At 42.1% G+C, this 11,240-nt stretch overlaps 4 protein-coding genes across 4 annotated transcripts; 1 reads left to right on the top strand and 3 right to left on the bottom strand.

Annotated features, from left to right (window-relative positions):
* Nucleotides 1–121: 121 nt before the first annotated feature.
* On the bottom strand, nucleotides 122–918 carry LOC6046727 (cuticle protein). Its single transcript, XM_038255659.1, has 2 exons — nucleotides 839–918; nucleotides 122–785 (listed from the first exon to the last, which is right to left on the bottom strand). The coding sequence occupies exons 1-2, from the start codon at nucleotides 911–913 to the stop codon at nucleotides 276–278; spliced, it is 585 nt and encodes a 194-aa protein (XP_038111587.1). The 5' UTR covers nucleotides 914–918; the 3' UTR covers nucleotides 122–275.
* Nucleotides 919–5,705: 4,787 nt separating this feature from the next.
* LOC6046728 (larval cuticle protein A2B) lies at nucleotides 5,706–6,798 on the bottom strand. Its single transcript, XM_001863852.2, has 2 exons — nucleotides 6,541–6,798; nucleotides 5,706–6,473 (listed from the first exon to the last, which is right to left on the bottom strand). The coding sequence occupies exons 1-2, from the start codon at nucleotides 6,550–6,552 to the stop codon at nucleotides 5,898–5,900; spliced, it is 588 nt and encodes a 195-aa protein (XP_001863887.2). The 5' UTR covers nucleotides 6,553–6,798; the 3' UTR covers nucleotides 5,706–5,897.
* A 760-nt stretch (nucleotides 6,799–7,558) lies between these two features.
* Nucleotides 7,559–8,372, top strand: LOC6046729 (cuticle protein 8). Its single transcript, XM_001863853.2, has 2 exons — nucleotides 7,559–7,576; nucleotides 7,631–8,372. Exons 1-2 carry the CDS (start codon nucleotides 7,565–7,567, stop codon nucleotides 8,291–8,293), a joined length of 675 nt encoding a protein of 224 aa, XP_001863888.2. The 5' UTR covers nucleotides 7,559–7,564; the 3' UTR covers nucleotides 8,294–8,372.
* A 1,534-nt stretch (nucleotides 8,373–9,906) lies between these two features.
* LOC6046730 (cuticle protein 8) lies at nucleotides 9,907–10,717 on the bottom strand. The gene is made up of 2 exons (XM_001863854.2): nucleotides 10,656–10,717; nucleotides 9,907–10,596 (listed from the first exon to the last, which is right to left on the bottom strand). Exons 1-2 carry the CDS (start codon nucleotides 10,665–10,667, stop codon nucleotides 10,003–10,005), a joined length of 606 nt encoding a protein of 201 aa, XP_001863889.2. The 5' UTR covers nucleotides 10,668–10,717; the 3' UTR covers nucleotides 9,907–10,002.
* Between the last annotated feature and the right edge of the window lie 523 nt (nucleotides 10,718–11,240).

The raw sequence follows: 11,240 nt of genomic DNA on the forward strand, positions 1-11,240 counted from the left end.
AAGGGGAATTTTCTAAAATCATCTGAATGAATTTTTCGATGGAAATCCGGCAAAATCCGCAAAATTGACTCGTTTTGTTACATCATAGTATACAAGTTTTTAGCTAACAAATAAAAAAAAATTGCCAGGTTCAAGTTCAACGCTCATGGGGCAGTTTTTATTAGCGACTTAAACCTACAGAACACACGCAGTTGTCAATTATCGTTAAACACTTCACAGTCAGTCTTCACAAGCCATGGTCAGCATTCGACAAATCCACCTCATTTATTCCCCCCTCAATTGTGACGAATTCGATTGGCGATGATCAGCGGGGTGTCGTAGTACTTGACCATGCGCGAGTTCGAGGTGGCGTAAAGTGGGGCCACGCGGTCAGCAGCCGAGGCAATCGGAATCGCCCGGATGGCATGGGCTACGGGGATGACCCGCCCTACGACGGCCGTCTGCGGTTGGTGACGAACGATGGCGTTGAATCCGTTTCGGTCGTCGGCGCTGTAGTCCACGATCCGCTCGGTTCCGTCCGACTCGAGCATCCGGTACTGACCGCGCACCTGGTCACCCTGGCGACTCTCCTGCTGGCTCTTCACATCACCGGACCAACTGTCCAGAACCGAGTACGAGAAGGTGTAGTCGGGGTCCTGGGCTCCGTCATCATCCTGGGGCTCGGATCGATACTGCTGGTGTCGGGAGTGTTGCTGCAGCTGTTGATGGTGCTGTTGTTGGCTTTGACGACTCACGGGAATCAAGGCGGAACTGGCCGCGGCAGCCAGGGCACAGAAAAGGATGAACTGGAAATGTAACTCAAATTAAAACTAGAAGATCTTTTAAGCGCGTGTTATACCTTTGCTGCCATTTTTGGGTTTGATTTAACTTCTTTGAAGATGCTACCGGAAAATCTCTGAGCTGTCTGATGCATTGCTGTTCTAGAAGCTCATCTTTTATATTCTAAACAGCGGGACAGTTCTGGTGACCATTTTCAACGTAGACCATTGAGAGTATCATGTTTCTTAATCTGTCAAGGCATCATTTCGAAAGTGAACGTTATCTGCTGTTCACTGTCCTTTTGAGTAAGTAATTGGTTTGTTTGGTATTGAATTTCAAACACATGAGCCATTTTCTTCCAATTTGCTGACAATAGCAATTATGCCTTATTAGATTGGAATTTACTACATTGTCTGCATCAAAAATACAATAACAATAATATTGTACTAAAACAATATTCAAATAACCTAGGCGTCATCCATAAAGTACGTCATGCTCTAGGGGGGGGGGGGGGGATTGACGCAAGCGTAAAAAAGTGTGACAAGAAAGGAGGGGAGGTCCGTGATACTGTGACGTCACGCTAGACTATTTCTTGAATAATGAAAATTCAGTCTTAAAATATATTTTTTTAAAGTTTGATGTTTGATAAACTTTACTCATAAATGAAACACGATACAAGGTTTAAAGAAACAGACATTTTGATAATTGATTTTTGATGAATGATGCTGAAATCATACTTTGAAAAAAAAAATCCAAACACAACCTGCAAAAATAAAAAACTTTCTCGATTGAACTCCGAATAAAAAAATAATCCTACATTTATAAGTCATACTTGAATCATACAACAATTCGACGTCGTCGTGCTATCACAGGGTTGCCAGGTTGCCAGATAAATCTGGGAATGCCAGATTTTTGAAGTGTCAGCCAGAATAAAGATTTACCCTTCTCTGTGCCTGATATTGACAGATTTTGCCAGATTTTTCACTTTATGCTCATCTTATACAAAATTGTTGATTAAAATGAACGTATTTAATAGAAAATCAAATAAAAGTAGAATATGTTTTACAAAAAGAAGATGTAAATTCAACTTTTTTAAGGTCATAAAATCAGTTAGACCTGAATTCTGAATTGAATTCTACAAAATTTTGAATCAATTCATATCCGGCCTCCCCTTCGCCATTCCCAATTGTAAAATTTTCGTCTGCCAGATTTTTCCAGATTGTTCGTCGATATTTTGCCAGATTTTTCAAATTTTGACCTGGTAACCCTGTGCTATCATGTCGCACCCGCCATTTTGACGTTCCGAGAAAAACGCGTTTTAATGTTTGACCTTGAATAAACAAAAACGAAAGCACGCAATGTAAACAATAACAAACACGTTTTGTTTGGCTGACCATTCTGTGCATTGTCCCAAAGTTTGGTTGAAGTTGTTGTAAAATGTTTACGGTAGTCTAACTTGTACGTGCGTCAAACGCATCCTGACCTGAAATCCCTTTGCCCTTTGTCGCACTTACATCAATTTTCAGGGAGTGACAAGATAGCACGACAGGATTGAAACTTCTTTTATATGTAGAGTGACAAAAATTTTCGGAGCTTTTTTTGGTTTTCATTGAATATCTAAGGATTGAAATCGAATTTTGGGGATCTGTGAAGGTCAAAAGATGAGGCATTATGAGCTGCACAAAATGGCGTTTTTAAGAGGCAGTATTTGTAGATTCTGCTCGGTTTGTTCTAGAGGTCGTATCGAGGTGCTCCGAATTGGATGAAACTTTCAGGGTTTGTTTGTCTATACATGAGATGAACTCATGTCAAATATGAGCCCTCTACGACAAAATGAAGTGGGGTAAAACGGGCATTGAAGTTTGAGGTTCAAAAACATGAAAAATCTTAAAATTGCTCGCATTTCCGTAAAACTTCATCTATTCCAAATCTCTTAGATGCATTCGAATGGTCTTTTGAAGCCCTTCAAAATGGGCTATAGACATCCAGGATTGGTTTGACTTTTTCTCATAGCTTTTGCAAATTACTGTGAATAATTGATTTTTTTAAATCCTTAATAACTTTTTGCAACAGCCTCAAACACCCATACTCCCATAGGTCAAAAGTTAGGGAATTTCATGGACTATAAGCCTACGGTATTAACTTTTTGGCCAATTGCAGTTTTTCTCATAGTTTTGCGATTTTTCTATAACAAACATTTTACAACTTTAGTTTTCGCCCTGTAGGCCTTCATAGCGGCACTTTTTGGTCTCAATTTTGACATATTCGGAATCGTCAGGAAATTTTACATTAGATTGAGATGTTGGAGTTATGAATTTGATTAAGAAAATAATTAAATAAAACATTTATGAAAAAAAGTTAGATTTTTCATACCCTGTGTTCAATACGTCAAATGCTGTATTAAGTAGGCGAATACCTGTTTTACTAATAATCCGACAAAATGCTAAAAAATATTTTAATTAATTCCAAATGGCATTTTTTTCAATCAAATTCAAAATACAAAACACCTCAATCTAATGTAAAATTTTCTGAGGATTCCGAATATGTCAAAATTAAGACCACAAAGTGCCGCTATGGAAGCCTACAGGGCAAAAACCAACGTTGTAAAATGTTTGTTATAGAAAAATCGTAAAACTATGAGAAAAACTGCGATTGGCCAAAAAGTTAATACCGTAGGCTTATAGTCCATGAAATTCCCTAACTTTTGACCTATAGGAGTATGGGTGTTTGAGGCTGTTGCAAAAAGTTATTAAGGATTTAAAAAAATCAATTTTTCACAGTAATTTGCAAAAGCTATGAGAAAAAGTCAAACCAATCCTGGATGTCTATAGCCCATTTTGAAGGGCTTCAAAAGACCATTCGAATGCATCTAAGAGATTTGGAATTGATGAAGTTTTACGGAAATGCGAGCAATTTTAAGACTTTTCATGTTTTTTGGACCTCAAACTTCAATGCCCGTTTTACCCCACTTCCCTTTGTCGTAGAGGGCTCATATTTGGCATGAGTTCATCTAATATATAGACAAACAAACCCTGAAAGTTTCATCCAAATCGGAGCAACTTGATACGACCTGTTTCACATCGGTGAAAAACTCGCTCTTAACTAAATTTGGCCCAAAATGCACGTACGACAAGTAAGCACGATGGCGATGAATTGCTAAAGTAAATTTTCAAAACAACCTATGAGTCATGGATTTTCTATTCAGATAGGACCTATTGAAATTTAATCTAGATCGTACAAAAAATCAAGATGGGAGGGGATCCGACAAAGCGTAACGTACTTTTCAAGGGGGTCGAAGCGTGACAAAGTGTGACATAAGGGGTAGGGGGGTTAATTTTGGCCGATTTTAGCGTGACATACTTTATGGATGACGCCCTAGTTTCATAATAAAAAATACACGAAAAGTTTCAGACGCAAACACAAATAAACACAATAAACGCTTTTTCTCCATACAATTTACAAGGCTGCTTATTTAAATTAAAAATGTATTTTGTCTCAATATTCACAAGTCATCAAACTGTTCAAAACATCATATCGAGCTATCCATTGCAATTATAATTACATGATAATTTTTACAAACATACGTATTTGCAATGCAAATGCAATGTTTCACGAAAATACTCAAAATTATTGTTTTTGCAATCAAACCATCCACAATAACGATCCCTAGGTCTTTTGTTGTCTCTTTTGCAAGTTTCTGCTCGGAGTCCAAAGGCTTGAATAGGGAGAGCAACCAAACCTATTTCTACTCCAAGGAACATTCCACTCCAGGGTACGAACTGACGACCTGCAAGTCCAACCGCCTCCAGCGATTCCACGGGAGAAACGGCCTAACAACAACCAAGGCCGGGACTGACGTTTTACTTCCCCATCCGATGGAAGTTAAACAAAAAATCAAAAAATCAAAAAAATCAAATTATTCGCTCTACAGCATTGCCTTGGCGTTCTCGATTGCGAGATTCCTACTCGAAACTAAGTGTTCGAAGGCTTGATTGTTGAGGCAATTGCAAACCTCTTTTTACACCTTAGCTTCCATCCACCCCTGGATTCGAACTGACGACCTTTGGATTGTTGATCCAACTGCTTACCAGCGACTCCACCGAGACAGGATCCAGGGAGACGACTCCTGCACCTGGACTGAGCTAACGACCTAACCTTTTAAGGTTAGTCCGGGGCCAACATTTACTTCCCGTCCGACGGAAGGCGTGATCAGACAAATCTCGTCTCGAAAAATGCCACCGGGACCTTCTGGGATCAAACCCAGGCCGACTGGGTGAGAGGCAACCACGCTTACCCCTACACCACGGGTCCAAAAAAAAAATTTCCAAATAACCAAGTTTCATAATACAACGAATAAAAATGCTGTTCATTTAAATTATTTGAAAACCGGACTAAACATGTATGTTTTTCTCAATATTTTGTCGATGTCGTGCTTTCTTATCGCAAGTGCTTTTTGGGAAAAAATGATTCAAGAACGTCATTTTGCGCAGCTCACAATGCCTCAACGTTTGACCTTCCCAGATCCCCAAAATTCGATTTCAATCCTGAGATATTCAACAAAAAAACAAGGAAAACCGTGCATTGTTGTCACTCTTTATATTAAAGAAAGAAGTTTCAATCTTGTCGTGCTATCTTGACACACCCTGGTAATTTCTGTAAGTGTGACAACTGGCCGAAGGGACTTCAGGTCAAAGACCAACCAAATTTAACCAAACTTCAAAGTATGGTCAGCCAAACAAAACGTATTGTTAAAACGCGTTTTTCTCGCAACGTCAAAAGCGACATCCGACAAGATAGCACGACAAAGTTGATTTCCAAGTCATAAAAACTGCTTTTCTAGGCAGCATCTAAAAATTTCGAGAGATAAATATTGTCAAACATAACTACGATGAGAATAATTATTTGAATTAACCTAACCAATAACACAAGAACCAATGATTATAAAAATCATCTTATATTTTTATTTATTTATATTATATACATTTTAAGTTTCTTTAAAGAAAATCAGATGCTTAAAAGATGCTTGAGTATTAGCTGTAAGTTATATCCACCGCAACAGGGAACTTCATTTTCTGCATCAATCACACACTTGCTTGTAAATCCATCAGGTCCCAACTGGAAAACAGGAAACTATTGCTCTAATAATGCTGCACACTGATATGGCTGGTGGCATGTCCACCATGACCACCATGGTACGCCAGCGGAGCACTGTGGTAAGCAACTGGAGCATAATGGTGCGTGGCCTGGACAATCGGAGCGGCCACGTGGTGCGCATAGGCATGGATGGGCTGTGCAATGACCTTGGCCACCGGCTGAGCGATCTTCACACCGGTCGGTTCCCGACGGACCGTGGCGGTGAATCCGTTGTGGTGATCGGCATGGTAATCAACGATACGCTGGTGGCCATCGGCGTCCAGCAGACTGTACTGGCCATGGACCTCATCTCCGTGGCGGGACTCGTGTTGACTCTTGATGTCTCCGGTGTGACCATCGTGCACGGAGTACGCGAACTCGTAGTTGGCAGGGGCGTGATGCTCGACTCCCTTCACGATGGCATGATGAACCGGAAGGGCATGGACAGCGGCCACGTGATGCACCGGAGCCACGTGATGCTGAGCCGTGTGCAGCTGGATGCTCTGATACGATGATGCGTGTCCGTGCTGGGGAAGGGCTCCAACGGAGATGGCCGCCAGAAGGGTGGTCAAGGCGATGAACTGTTTGGGAAAGGGGTTTTTTTATTAGTTGAAATTGTTGGTCTTTATTCGTATCCAGGAGACTCACTTTGAATGCCATTTCTAAGGTTGCTGCTAAGCTCGTACTAATCCTCAGGTACCGTTTGACTTGGAAGCTGATCGCTCAATCATACCCATTCGACCAGGACCTGCGGTTTAAATACAAACCAAACCAAATCGGCACACTCCGGTGCAAACCGTGACGGGTTTCCATAAACCTGCCAAGAACTCTTTTTTACGGTGGGAAATTGAGTTTTCGTCATACGCACTTCTGTGAGTGTCACCCTTATTTTTTTTAATAACGAGTTCTTCCACCCAATTGAAAAATGCATTTGCAGGTTGCACCACACCAGCCAAAGAACCGGCATCGTCGTCGTGTTCAAGCACCCGTTGATTTGCTCACCTGGTTAGAGTTGGTTGGTGGGCCGCAAGAACGACAATCTCGTTGACACCGATAAGTAGCGCAATAAACAGACAAATCCAATGTACCGATTAATGCATGTCCTCGCGCGCTGCGTTGATGAATCAAGCTGCTCCACTTGGTAAATGGACCAGTTATTTCGGCTCGTTTTGACCACCGCCTCGGCAAAACTGCAGCAATACGCATCAACCACCGCCCACGACGACGACATTGGGACCGGGGTTGTAATTCAATACTTTAACGGTGGCCGCAATTACTATCGCCAATCGCGATAAATTGAGCAATAATAAAATACTTTTATAGGTTCGACACACTCCCGATTTGGGCGGCTAAATCATTAGCCGGAAGGCTTTGATTGAAATTAGATTAAAACTAACGAGCAACGCACCAAATTCCGGATTCCAACTCGTGACAAGCCGAGAACCTAATTAACTGATCTGATCAACGCGTACTTTTACAATGAAGGCAACTTTTTTCAACAATGTCAGCGGAGCCAAATTTTGGAGGCTCGATGGCTTGTAATGAAATGGAAAGTTGTTACAAGGACTACGAGTCAGAGTTACAGGATAGATTCTTGTTCCAATTGTAACTTTTCTTGGGATATAAAAGACCTGGAATCGCTATCCTGAGCATCATTCAACGCAAGTACAACATGGCATTCAAAGTAAAAACATATTTTATTTTAACTAACCAGATAAGCTAACCAAATTTCTTGCAGTTCGTTCTTTTCGCCATCCTGGTTGCTGCCGTCAGCGCCGGACTGATTCCTCAGCATGGACACATCGGACACGCTTCGTCCCACCAAACCTTCCAGCAGCACCATGCTGCTCCGGTGCACCAAGTGGCTGCCATCCATGCCGCTCCGGTGCACCACGTGGCTGCCATCCACGCTGCTCCAGTCCATCACACGATCGTAAAGGAAGTCGAGCATCATGCTCCGGCCAACTACGAATTCTCGTACGCCGTCCACGATGAGCACACCGGAGACATCAAGAGCCAGCACGAGACCCGCCACGGAGATGAGGTCCATGGCCAGTACAGTCTGATCGATTCTGACGGTCATCAGCGTATCGTCGATTACCACGCCGATCATCACTCTGGATTCAACGCCGTCGTCCGTCGTGAGCCAACCCACGTGAAGATCGCTCAGCCAGTGCACAAGGTCATTGCCCAGCCCGTCCATGTCCATGCCGCCCCAGTTGCCCATCACTCGTACTCTCATGCTGCCCCAGCTGTCGCCTATACTTCCCAGCACCATGTTACCCCAGTGGCCCATGCTACCATCTCCCATGTTGCGCCGGTTGCCTACACCAGCGGACACGGACATGGACATCATGCCACCAGCCACATCAGCCAGATCAGCCACAACAGCCATTACTAAATTAAAAAAAAAGAATTAACAATACAACGCAATCTAGAAGAATTCATATGAAATAAACGTACAAATTTGTTTAAGTGAACAGCATTGCTTGTTTTTATTGCATGACTCCGAGGTATGCCAATTTAAATTAGGATGTAACAAAAATGACTTTCAGCCGGGCGTTCATAGGCTTGTTCCGTTGGGCGATTTCTTTTTTTCAAAATCTAAAAACATTTTCTACAATTTTCTTTTTTTGATCAACAAATAATCGATCTGCTGGTTGCTGAGAATCAGCCTGAGATACAACATCATAAAGATTAAATCTCGTAAAAAAAATTTTTTTTCAGTGTTCATTGAAATTTTTATGTAGAAAAATTAAACTTTTGTAAAATTGAAAAGACTTGCGACGGTTTCAGAAATATGAGGGCTTATTAGATAATGGCTGTATCTCAGTAACCAGTCGTCCCATAAAAAAAGATAATTGTAGGAAATTTTCTCTGCTTTTATGTAGTAGTTTATGCAACAAGTTGCAAAAATAATACTTTTTCAGCACGAGTCGTACAAAATCAAGTTGTGCAACGAGTTGCTTACAAAGTTATTTACAATTCCGAAAAATGCTTCTATAATGGAATTTCATCATTTCATTTGGGGTCATCCATAATCCACGTGGACACTTTTTTTAGAATCTGTTACACGACCCTCGTGCACAATTATCCATACCCAAAAAGTCCACGTAGTTTCTGGATGATCCCTTTCAAACATTCATGAGTTGAGTATATTTACCGTCCAAAACAAAAAAATATTGAAAAACGTTACGTTTCAAAATAAATAAGTTGAAAAGTTCAACTTTTTAGCACCCATTACAGTGCTGTAAACAATAACAAACACGTTTTGTTTGGCAGACCATAATGTGCATTGTCCCGAAGTTTGGTTGAAGTTGGTTGGAGTCCCAAGTTATAATTACAAATGTTTACGGTAGCCGGGGTTGTACGTGTGTCAAACGCGTTCTGACCCAAAATCCCTTTGGCCAGTTGTCGCACTTACATCAATTTTCAGGGAGTGACAAGATAGCACGACAAGATTGAAACTTCTTTCATATGGAAAGTGACAAAAATTTTCTGACCTTTTTTGGTTTTCATTGAAAATCTCAGGATTGAAATCGAATTTTGGGGATCTGTGATGGTCAAAAGATGAGGCATTGTGGGCTGTACAAAATGGCGTTCTTAACATAATTTGGCCCAAAATGCACGTACGACAAGTTGGCACGACGGCGACGGTTTGCTGAGGATGCAGCAATCGTTGCTGGTTTATGATTTGATTTATATTGCATTTTATGTCAAACTTTTAAAAAAACATTTGATTAGCATCGAAGCATTTGTTTATAATATGTTTCTTGCCTTTGTTGCTGAATATCACTACACAATATTTCAAAATCAATCACATCACATTTAAAAGTTGATTTTCACTCGGCAGCATCCAAACAGTTAGTCAGTTTAACAGATTTACTGTCTACTGATTATTCAGTAATGAGTTTGTTTTATTACCGAATTTCAGCAAAAGTAGTAAAAATAAAAAAAACCCAATCATCAGAGGCAACCTCAAAAATGACTAAAGGTAAAGCTCAAACAACATAATTAATCATTTTAAAACTATGTATTTTTAACAACATGTTGGTAGCAGTACATTTCCTAACACTATTTACAAGTTCGGTTCGCTAGTAGGATTGGCATTTAGTAATGATATCCCGAAGACAGACCATGTCCAATGTGCTGGGTGCTGTGGACAACTGGGGCAACATGGTGCTGGGAAGTGTAAGCGATAGCTGGGGCAGCATGCGAGTACGAGTGATGGGCAACTGGGGCGGCATGAACATGGACGGGCTGGGCAATGACCTTGTGCACTGGCTGAGCGATCTTCACGTGGGTTGGCTCACGACGGACGACGGCGTTGAATCCGGAGTGATGATCGGCGTGGTAATCAACGATACGCTGGTGACCGTCGGAATCGATCAGACTGTACTGGCCATGGACCTCATCTCCGTGGCGGGTCTCGTGCTGGCTCTTGATGTCTCCGGTGTGCTCATCGTGAACGGCGTACGAGAACTCGTAGTTGGCCGGAGCGTGATGCTCGACTTCCTTCACGATCGTGTGATGGACGGGAGCTGCGTGGATGGCAGCCACGTGGTGAACCGGAGCGGCATGGACAGCGGCCACGTGGTGCACCGGGGTGGCGTGGTGTTGGATGGTTTGATGGGAGGAAGCATATCCGTGCTGTGGGATCAGACCAGCGCTTGCAGCGGCGACCAGAGTGGCCAACAGGACAAACTGCGAAAATTGTATAATAAGTATGTTTTGTAAATAACACAAATTTAAGTTTCGCTTACTTTGAATGCCATTTCGATGTAACTGTGGTAAACTGAGCTGTTCTCAACGAATGATACCAAATTGTCACAAATCTGCCACTTTTATACTGAATCTGTTCTGTCCCCGAACCAAGAATCAATCTCAACCCGTAAGGAGGACTATCGCAGTATTGATGTCCAGCAGACCTTGGTGGGTGTGTACAACTTTCTCTTTCCGTAAGCGAGCCCCCACGAAAATTTGCGATGTTTTTCGAATTTCCAGCGTATCTATCATCCACCAACCGGGGACCAGCCCCTCTCGTAATGCGCAATTTAAGCGGATCAAACCAGAGCAGACAGTTGCGCAGGAATGCAATACGGCGGCGCATATTTCGCTTGCATACAAACCGGTTGCAAGAGACCCCAAAAAAGCCTGACCCCCAATGTCAACCGCAACCCAAGTGCGCGCGGATCGTTCTAAAGCCAACCTGCACCGTCTTACCGGTGTGGGATCAGGTTTCAATTATGGACGACCTTCGATGAAATTGTATCAACCACACAACTCGTCGGCGACCACAAGTCGGAGCATTTTTTTTGGGCAGGGAGAAAACAACTCAAACAAACCGG

The sequence above is a fragment of the Culex quinquefasciatus genome, chromosome 2, assembly GCF_015732765.1.
Source record: "Culex quinquefasciatus strain JHB chromosome 2, VPISU_Cqui_1.0_pri_paternal, whole genome shotgun sequence".
In the NCBI taxonomy this organism is placed as follows: domain Eukaryota; kingdom Metazoa; phylum Arthropoda; class Insecta; order Diptera; family Culicidae; genus Culex; species Culex quinquefasciatus.

Bases quoted from the DNA above. Each gene is read 5' to 3' on its own strand.
- LOC6046727 (XM_038255659.1), bottom strand. From the start codon at position 913: ATGCATCAGACAGCTCAGAGATTTTCCGGTAGCATCTTCAAAGAAGTT. The intron at 786-838 runs GTATAACACGCG...TTACATTTCCAG, and splicing joins ACCCAAAAATGGCAGCAAAG to TTCATCCTTTTCTGTGCCCT.